General features: G+C 48.5%; 1 protein-coding gene across 6 annotated transcripts in view; it reads right to left on the bottom strand.

The window, feature by feature from the left end:
• ZNF395 (zinc finger protein 395) overlaps positions 1–21,138 on the bottom strand; it is a 48,796-nt gene extending 27,658 nt beyond the window's left edge. The window contains exon 1 of one of the 6 annotated variants that reach the window (XM_061132912.1): positions 21,002–21,138. Coding sequence is in view for 2 of the 6 variants with exons in the window: in XM_061132909.1 (XP_060988892.1) it covers positions 20,372–20,631 (260 nt within the window). In the remaining 4 variants the exon portion in view is untranslated. Of the gene's footprint in view, positions 1–8,150; positions 8,504–19,761; positions 19,891–19,930; positions 20,058–20,371; positions 20,688–21,001 lie in introns of those variants that run through there. The other 5 variants (XM_061132909.1, XM_061132908.1, XM_061132911.1 and 2 more) reach the window with 5 other exon arrangements.

Genomic DNA, 21,138 nt, shown 5'->3' with positions numbered 1-21,138 from the left:
CTCTGTCCATGGGATTCTCGAGGCGAGAATACTGGAGTGGGTTGCCATACCCTTCTCCAGGGGATCTTCCTGACCCAGGGATTGAACCCGTGTCTCCTGTGTCTCCTGTACCGGCAGGCAAGTTCTTTACCACTGAGTCACCGGGGAAGTCTGTCAGAGGCACTTACAGTTATGAAAAGGGGAAACTGGCATCATAAGAACCACCTTCCCAAATCTAAAGCACAGAGGAGAGAATTTCAAACGCCTAACAGGGACTTCCCTGGTGGGCCAGTGGCTCAGACTCCAAGCTCCCAAGTGCAGGGGGCCCTGGTTGGATCACTGGTCATCAGAGAACTAGATCCCACCTGCCGCAACTAAGACCCAGCACAGCCAAATAAATATTTTTTAAAAATAAATAAAAATTTAAAACAAAATGCCTAACAACATGGGACCCCTTACGTAAGTCCCTGAGTGGTGCACACCCCAGAAAGGGAAGTTGTGTGACTGTCATGCCTGAAATGCTGATCCCGAGACACAGGGGCCCCTTGTGTTCCTGCCCCTCTGAAGGCAGAGATATGCAGGCTCTATTTGTTCACTGAAATGGTTAAAGCAGAAAAACCTTGTGGAACTCAGCAGTCATTTGAATGAATAATCACCTACCCTGGCTATCCTAAATAAACAGACCGGAGGCGGGGGGCCGGGGGTGGTGCCAGGGGGGTTGAGGGAAGGTGAGAGTCACCTGGTGACTTTCCTGGCCAGAATCAATAGGTAAGAAGGCAGGAGCCCTCTCCCAGGGTGGACAGTCGGAGCACACACAGTTGCAGGTACCCAAGAAAGCAGCCACCTGGTCTGGGGGCCGGGCCAGGAGTGGGCGAGCCAGATTTATGGATGAGAAGCCATGCGCAGGCAGACAAGAATGGGCCAAGCGGAAAAGGGAAACAGGGACAGGAAGGGTCCAAACACCCCTCCGGAACCCAAGTCTCAGCTGGGAGCCACCGGAGCCAAACACAACCCGGGACAAAAAAAAGTGCAATCTTGGAAATTACAGGTAATGAGACAAGGAACACATGCTGCTGGAATGACAGAACATTCTGCTGGCTGATAACACTTAAAAACTTGAAATAAGAGCTAGATAATGAACAGAACTGGTTCCAAGACCAGAATGGCTGACTGGCCAAGGGAACAGACGTGTCTGGTCAGAAGGACCGTACCCCGCTTCCACACATCAACCTTTTTTGGGGGGCAGCAGGGAGGGCTGTGCCATGCGGGACCTCGTTCCCTGACTGGGATTGCACCCTGGCCCCCTGTATCGGGAGCTCGGAGTCTTAACCACTGGATCACCAAAGAGGTCCTTCCACAAATCAATTTTTCATCTAAATTTTGCCTCCACTCTGACTGCCCGCTTCCCAGTACACGTCTCCTGTTTCACCGTGGGGGCAGCTCCCCCACACTGTCACTCTGGCACCTTCTCCTGGGAGACCACCCTTCACTCCTGGGACTGGAGCATTGTCCCCAAGGGCCACACGAATGCGTCCCATCCCCCAGGAGCTCTGTGGCCCAGGGGAAAAAAAGGCTCGATACACCTGACTAACTGAAACTGGCTCCTCAAAATGGAACCAGAGAAGCTGAGTCTGGGCACACGGCCAAGGGCACCGCTTCAGGAAAGGCGCGCCAGGCGAGCCCGTGACCTTGACCTGTGTGACGTCTGGCAACAAGCCACCACCCCAGAGCCTCAGTTTCCTGCCTCACCGTGAAAGATGAGAACCCTTCCCAGCGTCTGGAAGGAGCTCCACAGACGTGTCGCCTCCTCTGCTGCCTGATTTCACACTGGCACGAGATGGCTAACAGACACGGCCGGCCACTCGGACAGCTTAGCAGCCACAGCCCAGCTGGCACCTGGGAACCGAGGTTGTGAAAGGGTATTCAACCAGAATCAGTGATGCAGCTACTAACTCTAAAGGGAATCAAGAAGTTGGCCGTGGGGACTTCCCTTGTGGTCCAGTGGTTAAGACTCCTTGCTTCCAGGGCAGGGTGCATGGGTTCAATCCCTGGTCACGGAATTAAGATCTCACATGCTGCGAGACACAGGCAACATTAATGTATAATAATATAATATTATATAATATTGTTATATATATTATATATAAATATATATTATTTATATATTTATATTGTATATAGTATTTATAAATAATATATATTTATAATATAATTATATATTATATAATATTATTTATTACAAAATAATAAAATACTTTAAAAAAAAAGTTGACCATGAGTGAGCTGCTGATTAACTGAAATCACAACGGAACTGATTTCGGCAAGCAGGGGAACTGAGAAATCCAACATATTCCACTTAGAGGCCAGCTGGCCATGGGGAACTAACCCCAGGGCTCCCAGCTTCGAGCTCAACACCCAGCTGGCTGGCTCTGCCCTGAGCCCAAAGCAGGGCCCACGTGACTGGCCCCTCACCTGGCTCTCAGCACACAGTTCCAAGCCTGTCCCCACCCCACCCCCCCACCCCGCCAAAATCTCCGTCTTGGTGGCCAGCCCGGGGCGGTTCAAGGCCCGCTGCCAAGCCTCTCCGAGGCGGAGCGTGACCAGCGTGACCAGCCTCTGCGAGCAACCTCCCAAATCTGACACCTCGGTCCCAGATCCCCGCTGCCTGGATCTGGACACGCGTTCACCTGTGCGGACCCACCCAGCACACACGGCAGCACCAGCTCAGCGGAAGCCCAGGGAAAGCGGCACCGCAGGACCCAGCACCTGCGAGCTAAAATAACCTGCTGCCGCTAAACATGTGCACCAGGTTCCTGCCCGGGAGCTGAACGGAACAGCAAAGGAGCCCCAGCTCAGACTCTTCTTTCAGAGAACTTTAGGCCTCACTGAGCTCCACTTGCGTCCCACACCCAGCTCTTGTTTACTAAAGCACTTCATATGATCGAGTGACAGTCATAGATCTGCACAGTAAAATTAGATGAATGGATCAGAATCTGCTTCTTTCAGAAGGAAAAAAAAAAAAAAAAATCAGCAATCTGAAACCAAAGCCCAGTTTTAAAAAAGATGGTTTTCAGGATGAAGCTCATAAACATAGATGACTATGCATGTTAATATTTTCAGTGCTTGACACAGTTAAGTCAAAACAAAATGTTATGGGTCAAAAAAAAATAATCTGCTGAGTGACTGGAGGGTGAGGGAGACAAACACATTTCCTCCAGAAAACAGAAAGTCAGCCTAAGTGAATACCGTATAGAAGATGGTTTAAATAAATATACCGTGAAAATGGGCACAGTGAGGGAGATGGCTTGCCCCAGGCCCAACCCACCAAGGAAGCGGCTTTCTCTGGAGTGGCCATTTATGGAATTCGCAGCTTCCCAGGTAGCTCAGTGGTAAAGAATCCACCCACCAATGTGGGAGATGCAAGTTTGATCCCAGGGTCGAGAAGACTCCCCTGGAGAAGGAAATGGTAACCCATTCCAGTATTCTTGCCTGGGAAATCGCATGGACAGAGGAGCCTGTCTGTTGGCCTACCATCCACGGGGCCACAAAGAGTTGGATACGACTGAGGACGTGCACACACATGCCCCAATAACTGTGGCCCTGAGGATGAGTTCAAAGGCTGCAGAGAGATGAAGAAACAGGCTAAATGAGTGGGCATTCCTGTCTGAGCTCAGGATATCTGGGCATCCACTCTCGGGTGTTTCTCCTGAAATGGACAGAGGATGAGAGCACATTCGCTGGTGACTGAGCCAAAGTAACAAAGTTAATGTGGACCAAACGGAAGGACCAGCAGGCCCATGCACACACACTCTGAGAAAAGAGAACGACCCTGGCACACGGTGGGTCGCCGCAGCGGCTGCCTAGCACTGGTAAGTCACTGCTGGCCCCTGGGACCACAGGGAATCCCACCCCAGGTCAGGCAGGGAGACTGACTTAGGGCCACGCAGACAACTAGACTCTTTTAAGAGGAAAGGCCCCGGGGTGTTCACAAGCCCCCAGATCGCATCTATCTGCTTCATTAGAACTGTCTAAGTGAAGGGCAAGAGAAACCCAGCCTTCTGTCCATCCTGCAGCCTCTCGAAGACTACAGTTCTTCAGGAATGTTCCGAGAGCTATCATTACTCAAAGACAGAAGGGCCAGCCACTGGCTATGCATTTCACAGACTGTATCTCACTTCATCCCTCAAGATAGCACCACGAGGTAAGCAGTATCACCGCCTCCACTCGACAGATGAGGAAACCGAGACGTGGGAAGGTGGAGCAACATTCCCAAGGCCACAGAGCTAGGACGGGACAGAACCACTCTGCTGGACAGCAGAAACTGACACAAAGCTGGGAATTAACTATGCTCCAGTACAACCTTTTAAAAAAGAAAGTGTTCCCTGGTGGCACAGTGGGGAAGAATCCACCTGCCAATGCAGGGGGGCCAGGTTTGATCCCCGGTCAGGGAAGAAAGATCCCGCACGACACAACTAAGACCCAGAACAACCAAATAAATAAAAAAAAATAAAAAACAAAAGAAGATCCCCTTCCTAGAGATTCTGATCCCCCAGGTCTGAGAGAAAAGCCCAGGAAAGAATGGGAAAGGAAACCTCCAGGGCTAAGTTCAATAAATGTGAGCCTTAAAAAAGGCACGGAGCTCTGGGTGGTGATGAGACAAGATTACAGGGAAAACTTCACTCAAGGAAGGGAAAAACTGACAGTAAAGTTGACCACTGACGAGAGCAGTGTAATACATTTAAGGGGGGGAGGGGAAACAAATCATGGAAAAGCTCTGACATAGGGACTCTGTCTGTGTAGACTGGATTGTCATCCTACTGTGGTCACAAAGTCGAAAAAACAAACAAATCGTCTTGTCCAGCACCGATGCAAAAGTACTGAACCAAAAGGAAACATGCTACCCCCCCGCCACCTATAAACTTAAGAGAATCATTCACCCTGGGGCCACAGGTGGCTGCCCATGGAGAAAGAACTTGTGAAACCCCAGGACAGTCAGCTCAGTGGACTGTCATGGGGAGGGCACACTCAAACGACCAGGAAGATTAAGGCCAGTGAGCCCTGGGAGAGTCTAGCAAGTGAGAGAGATAAGATAGGGTCCCAACCTTGACCGAGGTGGGTCAACACCCCCAAAGAAGGCAATATAAATTGCCTTACTGGGTTTGGACAACTGTGTGAGTGCAATCGGGGCGGGGGGGGGGGCCCTGCAGTCAGAACCAGCACTGTTTTCTAACTTCTGCGTAAGAAATCTGAAGGCAAATGCATGTAGGATGATTAAGGTTGCAACGGGACCTTGCCCTCACCAGCTGGGTGACGAGTGGCACCAGCACGCTCCGTTCAAAAGGGACAGAGCCAAGCCCTCACTTGCCACACACCCTCCTACACACATGGGTTTAGCCTGATGATGACTTTTCTCGTCTTCCAGGAGTTCTCAGAGATCTAGAGATGATGGGAAGAAGGGTAAACACAGACAGACACACTCCATCCTTCTCCAAGCACAGTGGAACTGCTAACAGGAGTAACAGACAGTGTTCTAGGTTTTTTTAAGAACACAAAAATGCTTCCACAGGCCTGACCCTTGGCTTGCATGTTGAAGCCACACTTCGTATTCTAAAGATGGACAGAGAACCATCACAGGTGGGCTGAAGGTCTCCAGCTAGGGAGTGAAGTGGGTTTAGAATTTATCATCTAGGGGCCACCACTGCTGCTCATCCATTCAGTGATTCTTCTCCAACACACAGGTCAAGGTCCTCGGGGAACCAGACCCAACTGACTGTGGGGTTCAACGGACTCTTCCCAACACCCAGCCTTCCAGCCAAACTGCATACTCGCACACCCTGGGGCCTGCACCATTCTTAGAAAACAACTGTTTTGTGTCTGAGCCGACCTGAAGAATTTCTGGCCTACATCAAGCCTAAGCTCAGAACTGACCCTGTAATGATGGTCTTTACTAATATTTAAAATTAAAGTATCAGGACTTCCATAGTGGTCTAGTGGCTAAGATTCCACATTCCCAATGCAGGGGGCCCAGGTTCCATCCCTGGTCAGGGAACTAGATCCCATGTGCCTCAACTAAAGATTCCACATGCCACAATTGAGACCCAGCGCAGTCAAATAAAGAAATTAAAGAAACAGAAAAATTAAAATTAAAGTACCCTGTTAACCAGCAAGTCCCCTTTCTCAGTATCTATCCTTGGTCACATATGTGACAAACAGGCATGTCTGACCGTGTTTACTGTAACAGCATCCGTATCAGTAGGGGATTTGGAAATAACTTCAATGGCCATCAATTAGGCTAAATTAAACAACTGTTTGGATGTGTGCTAAGTTGCTTCAGTCATGTCCAACTCTTTGCGACCCCATAGACTGTAGCCCACCAGGCTTCTCTGTCCATGGGATTCTCCAGGCAAGAATACTGTAGTGGGTTGCCATTCCCTTCTCCAGGGGATCTTCTCCACCCAGGGATCAAACCCACATCTCTTATGTCTTCTACATTGGCAGGCAAATTCTTTACCACTAGCGCCACCTGAGAAGCCCACAAACAATGGTTTAGCCTTCTGGTTCTAAGGAAGGTTATGCAGGAGATAAAATCAGTAAGACCTATCCACAGTGACGGAAAGCCATCACCAAGATGTAAGGGGGGTGGAGGGAGCACAATACTACTTGCAGTGCACTTTTTTTTTTTTTAGTTCTACAGGTATAAATGCAGGTATGTTAAGCATCTGAGAACACCAACAAACTCGTAACAGTGGTTAACCTCTGGGGAAGGACTGGGATTACAAGTGGTTGTTAAGGAAGATTTGGTTTTGCTCTGGAAGGTTTGCACTTTCTTTTTTCCTACAGAAAATGTGTTCCTGTATTACCTGTGTAATGAAAATTCCATTTCACCATGTGATTTTTTTTTTAAAAAAAGAAACTGACCTTGTTCCATACATTTCAGTCCTATGTTTGGGGGCAATTTCTACCTGAATCTGCCACACAATTCCCTGGGAGGCTGAAAGCAGAGTGGTGCAAAGCAGTGGGCTTTGCAACACAGATCTTGCTTTAAGTATTAGAATCCCAACTCTGTGACTCTGTGGATAGTTCAATTTATACGCCAGTTCAGGGAAGAGGCAAGAAAAAAAGAGAAAGGCATGTCAGAGGGCTTCTGGGTAATTTAAAGGGATGTCCTAGGAAAGATTTCAGTTGTTCGAGTTGAGCATTCCAGCTGTCCAACATCACACACACACAAACTCGCCCATAATGGCAGCGCTCACCCAACCACACGTAATCCACACCAGGGCCCCTAGCCAACCAGCTGTGCTTCAGACCCTTCCATCTGGGAATCAGGATTTCTAACATCAATTCCGATCCCATGGGTTCATAAGAAGGAAGAAGCTGACCACCACATCAGACAAGCTCCAAAATCTCATTTACTCCTGGGGGCCACCTAATCACACAAAACACTGATCTTTTAAACACACACACATACTCTCCACCTCTTCAAAATGCCACATGAAAAGTCCATAGAAACACAAAAGTCTATTATTAAGGACCTAGGGTCACCAAAACTAGCTTAGGGTCTTAGAAATCAGAGCTGTGGTTCTTCTGATTGGGGTGAGGATTCACTCAAAAAGGTCACAGGGAACACTTCGGAGGTGATAGAAAGGTTCTGTCTCCAGATGCATTTGTCAAAACTGATCAAACGGCACAGTTCAGATCTGAGCATTCCACTGTATGCAAATTACACCTCAATTTAAAAAGAAAACTACCCCAGCACCGTTTCTCCCTGGCTGCAGCAGAACTTTGAGCTGTCCTATGAGATATCTGAAATCTCTGTTGTGCTATGTAAAGTGCACAAGTACCATGACGACAGTCACCATAAAAATAGATAACAAGATTAAAATGGATAGAGGACACAGGACTTTAAGAACGGCACACCAGGAGCAATTCGTGTTCGGCTGAAGAAGAAAAATAGAAAGAGGACAAGGAGGTTTTCATTCCTCCACCACCACCACCACTCCCCCGCCCCCCTGCACTTTGAAAAACAGCCACCCAGTGTGGTTGTTTTTACTAAAAGAGTTTTATGGCTTCCTAATACTCAAAGGACAAAAAACGGCTGAGAGCTGTTATTTCTTATCATGTTTTTGCCTTAAAAAAAAATATCTGATAGCCTAAGTTTTTCCCATACTCACTGTTATGTGGCCCAGGGAACTGATTCCGAGCAATTCAACAAGCACAGTCGATGTGCCATATACTGTGTGAGATCCAAACGATGCTGAGATAAAGGCGGCTTGAGCCCTTCATCATCAAATGCACAGAGATTTCCCACTTTAGGTCTCCATTACACAGTTCTGTCTGTACTTTTTACATACATCTAAAACTGACGCCCCCTAGGTATGCACCCCGAAATTATTCCATATGAGGAAAGCACTTTCGGGCTTCCCTGGCAGCTCAAAGGTAAAGCATTTGCCTGCCAATGCAGGGGACACAGGTTCAATCCCTGGTCCAGGAGGATCCCACATGCTTGGGAGCAACTATGCTCATGTGTCCCACGCGCCACAACTACAGGGCCTGGGCTCTAGAGCCCGGGAGACGCAACTGCTGACGCCCCTGAACCATAGAGCCCAGGCTCCCCAACAAGAGAAGCCGCTGCAATGAGAAGCACGCAGACCTCGGCTGGAGAGCGCCCCCACTCGTCTCAACAAGGGAAAAGCCTGCACAGCCACAGAGACCCAGGCCAGCCAAAAAAAAAGCACTTTCTTGCCTAATACTGATTCTTTCAAATGCCAAAAGGCAGGCATGAATGGCCTGGTGACATAAATCTTGCATTCTTCTCCAAAAGATGAGATAAACCTCTACTCTCCTTGTGGAATTTCTGAGAAACATTTGCTATGTGAGTTAGCCCTGACAATGCTCCCAACAAAAGAAGGAATCCAAAAATATCAGCAAGAAAATCTAAAATGTTTAACCAGAGTGGATTCTAAATAAACCATATATTTAAGTAAAATTTAGGCAAAATTAAACTTCCACATGGAAGCAACAAATAATAAAAATGTGAAAACAAAGACATTTTTACTCAAATCACAAATTTACTGTTTAATATAAAATAACATTAACACATGCATTTCTGGAAAATCCCACCCAAAAGTTTCTTTATCTGTTCCTTGTTGTCACTGTCCCTAGATCCACAGAGCAGCCACAAGGTTCAGACTCATCCCTGGTGTCAGGATCGCATTTACTGTGCTGAGGGCTTCCCAGGTGACTCAGATGGTAAAGAATCAGCCTGCAATGCTGGTGGCTTGGGTTCGAGATTCAATCTCTGGGTCCAGAAGATCCCCAGGAGAAGGAAATGGCAACCCACTGCAGTATTCTTCCTTGGAGAATTCCCATGGACAGAAGAGCCTGGCGGGCTATAGTCCATGGGGTCACAAAGAGTCGGATACAACTGAGTGACTGACCATAATAACAATAACCTGGTAATATAAATCTGCCTGGAAAACATGAGGAAGGAGATAGTCAAGGACACTTTCAGGTCCTCCACAGCCAAGCAGAGGACCCCAGGAGTCAATTAAAGGTCCCCATCTTGACTCATTCATTGTACTGAATACAACTGCCCAATAAACACGTTAGTCTTCCATATGTCAACCTGCTTTGTTTATTGTTATTTGCCATTTCCACTCCACCTCTGTCTTCTTGCTTTTCCTAAAGACAAAATTCAATTTTCGGCAGTCATGGCCACAAGCGGACTCCTGAGCCACCATCAAATAGTTCTATTCCTCCTTTCTAAAATGACCCCAGAGGATTTCTTGAAAATGTTGAGACCCACTCATTAACATTTTCTAAAAAGTTTACAATGATGATGTTGACCCTAGTACTGTACAATTAGAGGTATATCCCATATTTCACACTATCTTTCAGCTTTGACAAGTCACACAATAACCTAAAAATTGGAAAGGACTTTGGAAGCCAGCCTGTTCTCTTCTACAGCACCCTTAATCCACAGCATTCAGCCCAAGTTGAATACCTCCAATGATGGGGAGCTCACTACTCCATGGGAAGACACTTCCACTGTTGGTCAGAACTGCCAGCTAGAAAATTCCTTTTCTGGGACTCCTATGGTGGTCCAGTGGCTAAGACTCCACACTCCCAGTGCAGAATCCCAGGGACAGGGGAGCCTGGTGGGCTGCCGTCTATGGGGTCACACAGAGTCGGACACGACTGAAGTGACTTAGCAGCAGCAGCAGGGAACTAGATCCCACATGCTGCAACTAAGAGTTCAAATGTCGGAACTAAAGATCCCGCAAGGCAACAAAGATCAAAGATTCTGTGTGCCACAACTGAGATCTGGCACAGCTAAATAAAAAAATCAGATTTAAAAAAAATTCCTTTTCCAACAGAACTGAAATCTGGTCTCCCAGTCTTTATGGTTTAAAGGAACCTTAAAGCTCACCACCTTCAGTGTAATCATTCAACAGGTAAGGAATCATGTAAAGCAACCATTCTACAGACGAAGAATCTGAAGCTAGAGAGGATAAAGTAATTGTTCCATCCACTGGTCATATTCTAACACCAGGAGCAGAAATGAAAGTCAATAACCATGAAGATATTTGAAAGCACTACTGGGTATCCACGCCCCTGAGTATACTCCTGTCATTCCTAATCCCACAGCATCCCAGTCTCCTTCCTGTGGGTGAAGTCTTCTTTGTTCTTGTTTCTTTAAAATCATAGCCCCACAGTGGTCCAAATGTCACAAGACCAGCAGAGGTCATTAAAACCAGATCCTGTGATTGGACTGATGAATTTTTGATCCAGTTATGAACAGGACTTGAATTCTAAAATAGGGCTTGCCTAGTGGCTCAGATGGTAAAGAATCTCCCTGCCAAGACAGCAGACCAGGGTTCGATTCCTGGGTTGGGAAGATCCCCTGGAGAAGGGAACAGCAATCCACTCCAGTATTCTTGCCTGGAGAATTCCATGGACAGAGGAGCCTTGTGGGCTACAGTCCATGGGGTCTCAAAGAGTCAGACGTGACCAAACAACTAACACTAACTTCTAAAAAAAAACCTATGGTCACTCAGGGCTCCCATTAAACTTGTGAACAACAGAACAATCTCAAACTTTTTCCCACATAATCTGCCCCCTCCTTGGCACCTGGAGGACCATCGCGGCTACACTGTGCTTGTCTGTTTGACTGTTGGTCTCCTGCTTTCAACCAGATCATCAAATTCAGGTCAGAGACTGAGTCTTCTTTTGTGACTCCAGTCAGTGCTTGACACATAGCAGGTAAATAACTCAAGATTAGTCACTGAATGAATCATCTACCTTTACCCCATCCTGTCCCTGAACGATAAAATGTTTTTTAAAAATAGTCTTCAGGAGAGTGAAGAGACAAACCACAGGCTGGGAGAAAATATTTGCAAAGGACACATCTGATAAAGGACTATTATCCATAGTATACAAAGAACTCTTAAAACTCAACAGTAAGAAAGCAAACAACTCAACTTTAAAAAGCTAGCCAAAGACCTTAACACATACCTCACCAAAGAAGACATGCAGATAACCAAAAAAGCACATGAAAAGATGTGATCACCAGTCATTAAAGAAATGCAAATTAAAATGATACCACTATCCACCGATGAGAATGGCCAAAATCCAGATAACTGACAACGCCAAATGCTGGTGAGGATACAGAGCAACAGGAACTCTCACTTACTGCTGGTGGGAATGCAAAGTGGTGCAGACACTTTGGAAAACAGTTTGGTGGTTTCTTCCAAAACTAAACACTCTCTTACCATACGATTCAGCAGTTGCATTCCCTGGTATTTATCCAAAGGAGCTGAAAAATGACATCCACATAAAAACCTGCACACAGATGTTTAGAGCAGCTTCATTCATAATGACTGCCCATACTTGGAAGCAGCCAAGGTGAACAGATAAATACACTGTGCTACATCCAGATAATGGGATATTATTCAGTGCTAAAAAGAAATGCTGAAAAGAAGCCAGGAAAGGACACGGAGGAAGATTAGATGCATATTATCGAGTGATACAAGCCAATCTGAAAAGACAATACACTGTACAATTCCGATGATATAACATTCTAGAAAAAGCAAAACTGTGAAGGCAGTAAAAATAAAAGGGGCTACCTGGGGTTAGGGAGAGGGACAGGTGAATAGGCAGAGCACAGAGGATTTTAGGGCAGTGAAAATACTCTATATGATACTGTAACAGTGGATACATTTGTCCAAAATCAGAATATCCTAATATAAACTGTGGATTTGGGGTGATTAGTAATTGTCAGTGTAGGTTCATCAGTTACAACAAATGTACCATCTGGTAGGGGATGTTGATGGCTGGAGAGGCTGTGCATGTCAAGGGCAGGGAGTATGTGGGAAATTTCTTTACCTTCCTCTCAATTTCACTGTGAATAGAAAACTGCTCAAGAAAATAAAGTATATTTTAAAAATACCTATATGGTAGTGTTTTTCCTGCTGTGACATACATACACCCTATAAAAAATATAAATGGCAAACTTAAAATGTTAAAAAAAATAAAGTCACTCAACTCATCTATCTAGAAGTAACCAATATTAGTATCTTGGTATTAAACTTATTGGACTATTTCCTCCCAGTCATTTTCTATGCACTTTTTTAATTTTAAGATTTGAAATCATAGGGGCTTCCTGGGTGGCTCAGTGGCAAAGAATCCGCCTGCCAATGCAGGAAACACAGGTTCGATCCCTGATCCGGGAGGATCCCACATATCTTGTAGCAACTAAACCCATGCGCCAAAACTATTGAGCCTACGTGTTGCAACTGCTGAAGACTGAGGGCCCCAGAGCCCGTGCAACGCGACACAAGAAGCCACCACAATGAGAAGCCCATGCACCACAACTGCAGAGGAGCCCCCGCTTGTCGCAATGAGAGAAAAGCCCACGAGTAGCAACGAAGCTCCAGCACACTCAGAATAAATAAAACTATTTCCAAAAACTTAGAAAGATTTGAAATCATCCTCTAGATGCTCCTTAACTTTTCGCAGAAACATCTGTCCATGTTATTTTAAAGTATTCCTAAACATGATTTTTAATGGCAAAATATTCCATGATGAAGACACAGCCATCAGAATCACTTACGGATTACTTCCTGCCCAGTCACACTACTGGATATTTAAGTTGTTTCCAATTTCTCATTATAGTTTAAGGGAAAAAAAAAAACCTCCAAATAATCTCTGTGTACAAAGCATCATGTACATTTGGGATGCGGTCTCCAAGAGGGGGATTATCTTACCAGAATGTATAAGCATTACAATTCAAATTTTAAAAATTAAATCAGACTTTACATTTATCCCTTATGGAATTTTTTTAAAATTTGAGCCCTCATTCTGCATATCTCTGAATCTTGGTTTATCTACTAAATAAGCAATTCCTCCCACCTCTACACTGTCAACAATGCTGACAAACACACCTTCTGTATCTTCATCCACAATGATGGGAAAAAAATGTTGAATAGCTCAACGCCAAGAATAGAACCCTATGATGCTCATTTTTAGACCCCTTTCCAGGCTGACTCAGTGCCACTAATTAACAGTTTTTGCATACAACTGTCAAATTAAATTAATACCACCACCCAGCCCACATTCCACCACTTATTTAATATGGACCATCCTACCTAAAGAAACTGATAAATACGTTACTAAAGCCAAAGTGTACCATAGCTGACACATGGCTTCTCTGATGTAGTAACCAAACCGTCATATAAAACAGGAAATGGGGGACTTCCCTGGTGGTCCAGTGGTTAAGAATCTGCCTTCCGATGCAGGGAATTCGGGTTCCAACCCTGCTCGGGGAGCTAAGACCCCACATGCCATAACTAGAGAACCCCTCACACTGCAACTACTGAGCCCATAGGCATTCTGGAGCCCACACAATGCAATGAAAGACTCCGTGTTGCAATGAGATCTAATGGGGCCAGTAAATAAATAAAATGAAGTATAAAGTGAAAGAGGGGCATTGGACACTTATTTTTAAAAAAGCAGGAAATGGGTTTTAATTTGATATGATTCGGCTGACTTCTGGTTATCCTTGCATCCTATGGTCACGTATTTTTAAGCCATTTGGCAAAAAGTATTTCAATTCTGACTTGTAACAAAGACTGTATTTTAGGGGATTCCCTGGTGGCTCAGTGGTAGAGAATCCACCTGCTGATGCGGGAGACACGGGTTCAATCCCTGGGTCAGGAAGATCCCACCTGGGGCGGAGCAGCTGAGCCCGTGCGCCACAGCTGCCGAGCCTGTGCCCTAGTGCCTGGGAGCCTCGACTACTGAGCCCACGTGCGGCAACTGCTGAAGCCCAGTCGTCCTACAGCCCTTGCTCCCCAACAAGAGAAGCCACCGCAATGAGAAGCCTGAGCACCGCCACTAGAGAGCAGCCCCCACTCGCTGAAACTAGAGAAAAGCCCACACAGCAACAAAGACTCAATACAGTCCTCAATAAATAAATAAATTTTTTTTAAAACTGTATTTTAAAATAGTCAGGCCACACATCTGTAAAAAGCAGGGTGGTTCTTGTTCAGTTCCTGTCACCTGCAGCTTCCCCCGGAGAAGGACTATCAATCACAGGTGGCTATGGACCCCCGAGTTTCCTAGGAGTCATTTCCTGGTCTTCACACCTGGTCTTGAACCAATTATTACATGGTCATTATGCATCCTGGATGATCAGTCTCTGGATCTCGGAAGCCCACCTCCGAGACCATCCTAGGAAGGATTTAAGAGAAGGAAAGAGACCGTCTCCTTACCATTCCTTTATTATTGACCCACAGAACCAAAGCTCCTGAGAACCTAACGTCAAATGGCACTTGGCAGTTGTGACTCACATCTCACCAAATTATTACCTCAACATGGTTCCCAGAAAGTATGTGCCAGGAGTCACCACCTAACCAGGCCAGCCAGAAGTGAAAGGGGGAGGACCGAGAGATCCTGGGGGTCACTAGAAACCGGCCTCACCAGAGAATATAGTCCAAGGCCATCTCTAATTAGCACCATTCCAATCACCAGAAAAATATTTCAAAGTGCCAGCTGGCAGCAACTCAGAAAATACTATTGACAAGCCTCAAACAAGTCATCTGCACACAAAGCTCTCAAATTCAGTATCACACTCCCACCCGAATCCTCCTACGGCGATCCCAAATTCCCTCCTTGGCCTTTGAGTCTCTTGGAAACTCAGGTCACCAACCCAAAGGCCTGCAGAGCTGAGCAGGAAACTGATACCAACTGGATTAAAGCAGCAGAGAGTAGGGGAACCTGAATGGCTGTCCACCCACCACCCCCCCAGGGTGGGGCTGTCACCCATCTCCCACTCAGCTGCCCAGGCCGGCCTGATCTGACTTTTTAAGAGAGTTCCAACTTCAGAGTTGGACTTTTCTGGACTGCTCCTGATTTTTGAAAACCTCTGTGTGGCAGAAAACCTCCCAGGGACAACCCCAGTCTGCAAACTGAACACATTCTTCGGGCCTCCTGTTTACAACCCCTCCACTACCCTTTGATCCTAACCAACCTTTCCAGTCTGACTGCTCCCTCCTCTCTCACAAGGACCTCTTCGGCACACTCTGTACACCCCTAACCCTTGGCCGTGGGCCCCCACCTGTGCAGCATCATAGTGATAAACCCCCACCTGTGAGGCACCATGAGCCACCACAAAGGAATCACCCCAGACTTCCTTCCCTATTTCAGAAATTGTTTCCAAGTCACACAAGCATAGCTCCTTCCCTTGTACCCCGTGGCTACTTATTTTTCATCTTGGCATTTCATCACCTTGCCTTGCTCCTTAATCACAGGCGGACCTTATCTCTCATGGAGCTTGTAAACGTTCAGTCCCTTCCTCATGCTTCCTTCCACCTTCAGCACTAATCAGGGGCGCTCTGCACAGAAGCAGTTTACTCAATACTTCTTCGCTGTGAAAATGCTCTTTAACTGTTTTCCTAACTGTGGGTTATGATCCTTTACAGACGCAATAAGTTGACTTAGTGGAAGACAATAAGCATTTGTAAATGAAAAAGAATAGAATAGAAAATGAAATGATCAGGATTGAGATGGACATAGACACACCGTGCTGTGCTCAGTCATGTCTGACTCTCTGTGACCCCACGGACTGTGGCCCACCAGGCTCCGCTGTCCATGGCGTTTCCCAGGCAAGAGTACTGGAGTGGGTTGCCATTTCCTCCTCCAGGGAATCTTCCCAAGCCAGGAATCAAACCCGTGTTTCCTGTGTCTCCTGCGTAGCAGGAGGGACCTCTAGGCAACACCGTAATGATCTATATGGGAAAAGGATCTAAAAAAGAGTGGATGTATGTATACGAATAACTGATTCACTCTGCGGTACACCTGAAACCATCACAACATTGTAAATCAACCATACTCCAATAAAAATTCACTAAATAAAAATATCAGAGGAGATTGCACCAAGCAAAAGAGGTCGTACTCATGAGCTTAAATTAGGTTTTTACATACATGATCGGGTGTACTAGTTCATGATGTAAATTTTATTTCTTAATGTAGGTCATGGTTGAAACAGTGTAGAAAACACTGTTCTGTAATCAGTAGATTAGTTCCACCAGTGCTCCATGCAACCTTTTTTTTTTTTTTGACAGTCATATATTCCCTAAAAAGAACAAAAAATATGTGATGGCCACCTCTCCCCATATGAGCCAGTTTGACCTGCTAATTCACTGATCCTGCATCTCAGAGGAAGAGGGAGACTAAGCAGCTGCAATTACATTGTCACTCATTCTGCAACTCTGTGCAATCATATCCTTCAAATTCACCAGCCCTGGGATGTTGCAAGCTGAGGCTTGGGGAATTTGTTCAGCAAATCACCCTTGCTCAGCCTTGCAACAGGAAAGCAGAATTCAGGGCTCAGGGGAAGCACCCTCTGCAGGCAGGCAGGCAGGTGGCTGGCTTCCTGCGACCTGGCTAGGGCTCCGGTTAGGAGGAACCTGGCCCTGGAAAAGGCACTATCCCAAATTTGGGTCCAAAATGTCCTTCTTCCTCTTTTAGATCATCTGGCTGTCCCCTCGTCTTATGCTTCCCCCATGCACACTTGCAATGGGTCACCAGGACTAGACTGAAGGTCTCTGTGGAGAGCAAAACTCAACACGTTTCAAAGTCCAGCAATTTATGTGCTTAGTGAATTCCATTCTAGTTCCCGCCATTCTCCAATCCTTCCCTCCCAGTTAGAAGAAAAAGTGTCCCATATTCCTTGGAGCCTCAATTCCGCCGAGCTGCTTTGCTAACTTCAGGTTCAGGACCAGGTGGTGTCATCTAAATGGCAAGACAGAACAAAGCCTTCCAACTCAGACCCCCAGATCCCCTCACCAACATCCTCTACTGCACCCCCCATGACCAAGAAGACACTCATCATAGTGCCTTCTGTCCCCCAGCTCCCACAGCCTTTCCCACCCTATACACCCTGGTTTCCCACCAATCTCAGGGATGCAGCTGCTAGCAGGACACCTATGTTTCAACTTCTTATCCAACAAAAGAAACTTCTTTACAGCCCGAGTATCAATTACTTCTCCCCAAAACACACATTTCCGATTTCTCCAGTTACCAAGTACAGCAGCTCCAAGGCCCTGGCGTGTAATCAATTTCCACAAAAAATTAATTTGCATTCATCTCCTCCTTCACCCTGCCCCTGTCAACAAATTATTTAAACTGTAATGCTTCTAAAACTCATCCACTTTTGCATTTCCAGTTATCCCAGTCCAAATCCTGGGCATTCCACAACTGTAACAGTCTACTGATTTGTCTCGTAACATAACTTTTCAAAGGGCTTCCCTGGTGGCTCAGCAGCAAAGAATCCACCTGCCAGTGCAGGAGACTCGGGTCAACACAGGTTTGATCCCTGGGTCAGGAAGGTCCCCTGGAGGAGGAAATGGCAACCTACTCCAGTATTCTCGCCTGGAAAATCTCATGGACCGAGGAGCCTGGAGGGCTACAGTCCACAGGGTCACAGAGAGTCGGACTAAACAACAACATTACTTTTCAAAATCTTTCCAAAGACCCTCTCGTGACATCACTCTCTGGCTCAGAAACCTTGACTGTCTCCCCGGTACACAGAGAGTAAAGTGCAGTCCCTCAACCTGGCCTTCTAGGATGTTCACAACCTCAATCATCGTACTTCCCCATCTTTACTCCTACTGCTCAAGAAACCTCCCCTGGTCTGACCAAGGACATCTCCTGTCTCTCAGGAAAGTCATGTCCATTTGCATCTTGTGGCCCACCTCAAGGGTCTCTGGGAAAACAGTTCTGGGATTCCTACCCTATTCCTTCTCTGGACTCCAACAGCACCTATTCTACACTTTGCAGCTTGACAAGTAATCGTGCCCTATCTTGAGGCCTTATTTCCCATGCTCAAGTCTTTCTGTCTCCCCCGAGATTATTAACCCTGGAGGGAATCATCTCCTGTATCTTTTACATCCTCCTCACTGAATAACTGTCTGAACCTCTTCTCCTCCTATATGCAATTCCTTTCTGACCTCTCACACCTGTTACTTCTTCCTCCCCTACCTCTGGCCTTTGCCAGGGTTATTTTCCATGTGCATAACTGATTTCATAACTTAGGACTCTAAGTCCAGTCCCCAGCTCTGACCTTGCCTTTGACAGTCCCCCTGCCCCCCAGCATTTAGTCACTCGGGCAGTCAGTATGTTAATCTGAACTTGAGCTCTCAAATCACTTCCACCTTTCTTTGGGTGCTCTCTCCCAGACAGCCTGGCATAGTGCTGAGAAGGCCTGCAGTCCTCCAAACTTAACTGAACTCAACTGCTCTGTTTTCTGGTGTTTCCAGTGTCCTCAGACCCGGAATCTCTGTTTACACAAAACCTTAGGAGGGTGTCAAAAAGGCCTTGGATGCCTGTTGATCACGATCACTCACTTGCAGGCAAACTGCACCATATGGGGTGTAAAGAACGGATAAGTGGCCTGCAGGTAACCCCTGCACCTGGCCGCCTGACATCCGAACGCTCGCCTGCGGGAAGCTCTCCAAAGTCACCGGGCATTGGCCAAGGCCGTCTGAAACCAAGAGGCCACGGAACCCCCTCGGCTCCCAGCAGGTGGGCGTCTTCAGACTTCTGAGTCCGTCCTAAAGTGAAGGCGCCGAGCCCCGAACTCCCAGGCAGGGAAGAAAACGCTGCCCCGAAAATTGTTTGCACATGACAAACTCCCCGTCCAGGCCCCCACCCGGGCACCCCACAAGCCCACAGGGCCTGCGCCCGGGGCTGCCGGCGAGGAGAGGCAGGGTGAAGGCGCGCAGAAGGAAGCAGGGGGTGGACAGAAGGGCCGAAGTGGACTGGGAGGGTGGGGGCCAGCCCCCGAAGTGGAGGGTGTGTCGCGCCGCGCGTCCCGGAGCCCGGCACTAGCCCGCCCGGCCGCTCGGCGGAGCGGGCAGGAACGCGCGGGGCGCCGGAACGACTGGGCCGGCCGCCCAGCCGGAAAGGGTCAGGGAGGGGGCAGGTCACCCTCCGGCGGAGAGGCGACTCCGGACCGGCGCTCAAAGTTGGGGAGGGGACTCCTCGGCGAGCGTGATAAACAAGGCGGCGCACGGGAGGGAGGGAGGGAGGGCGCGCAGTCACCCCCCTCCCGGCCGGCGCGGCCACTGCCGCAGCGCCCCCACGCCCCGACCGGCCGCTGCCCCGGCGGCGCCCGCCTCCCGGCCCTCCGGCCCGGCCCCCGCGGGCGTGCAGAGCGTGGGAAGTTCCCGGGCCGCCCCCCGTCCCCGGGCTGCAGCGCCGCGAGGTTCTCGCGCAGCTCACCTCGCCCCGCCACGAGTGGCGGCGCGGGCCAGGCAGCTCCCCCTCGGACAGCTCGGCTCGGTTTGGGGCTGCGGCTGGCGCGGCCCCCGCCCGCCCGGCGCGGCCCACCGCCCCGCTCCGCTCCGCTCCGCTGCGGCCGCCCGCCCGCCGAGGCTCCGTTCGCGCCCACCTGGCCGGCCTGCCCTCCCTCTCCGGGACACTGCGCTCACGTACGCGGCCGCGGCCACAACCCGGCCCGGATTCCCAGCCCGGGAAGGGAGCGGAGGCGCGCGCCAGCCAGCGAGCGCCCGGGCCAGGCTGGAGACACACCCCCTAGCCGCCCTCCCCGCGCGCGCCCCCCGCCCCCGGCGCCGTGCGCGCCCGCCGCCCGCGCGCCTCTCGCCGGCCACACGCGCCCGCGCCCCCCGCCCCCACTACCCCGCCGCGCGCCCGGCGTGCACACCCCGGCCGCCAGTAGACAGTGGGCGCTCAATAAGTGCCCGAGCGACTCCTCGCGCACATGCGTACTTGAACCTGACCGAGTGGTGACGCCCCCGCCTCCCTCCCCCCCACCACCATCCCCCAAATCCGACCCGGCGGCTGCAGCCCCGAACCAAACTTGAGTGTTTGCCTGTTTTCACTTGAACCGCCAACCGAGCCAAAGTTTCTCGCTGTTGTTTTTCCAGGCCGGGCTCTGGGACCGGCTTCACCGACACAGGCCGAGCTCGCCCCAGGGCGGGAAAGGCCGCCAGCAGGCTCCGGGCGCCACCGACGGACGCTGGGCGGGGGCAATGGAGACCCAGGCCGCGCAGCCCCGGCCCGCCGAGCGAGAGCGAAAGGCCGGAGGGAGTGAACGTCACGACCAGCCTTTCCATCTTCCTTGGCTTTCATGTTTTCTTCTCCATTTTATGACATTTTACTCGCGCTCACTCGTTTGTAGTTGTAAAGTGAGGCGTTATTTACTGTTTCTGGAATTAACAGGAGAGAAAGTTAACTATTAGCTTTCAGCCCTTATGTAAACAATACCAGTTGCTTTTGGCACCGTTAGCCTCTGGCTTTTGTATAATTTGTAACGAGGAGAATTGAAGCTGTTCCATTGTGTTCTGTGTTTTTCAGAGATAAGACCAAGAGCCACAACGGTAGTGAAGGACCCTAGTGCCTGTATGTGTGGGCATATAGATTCAAATTCAAATAAATTTAAAGGATAGAAGAAACCAATCCCCTCCCCACCCCCCAAAGTTTTAAATATTTTTGGACTTACTTGTGGAGTTTGCAGTCAGTTCACCTTCAATTTGAAGTGTACTGTTTTTCTTGCAGTGAGACGGTGGGGAGTGTGCAGGAAAGGACTAGAGGCTTTGCAGTCAGACAAGCCTGGTTTGCAATCCTGCTTTTACTGTC

Source organism: Dama dama, chromosome 29 (genome assembly GCF_033118175.1).
Source record: "Dama dama isolate Ldn47 chromosome 29, ASM3311817v1, whole genome shotgun sequence".
Taxonomy (NCBI): Eukaryota; Metazoa; Chordata; class Mammalia; order Artiodactyla; family Cervidae; genus Dama; species Dama dama.
Note: the sequence above shows the minus strand (reverse complement) of the source record. Positions and strands in the feature narration are given on the sequence as shown.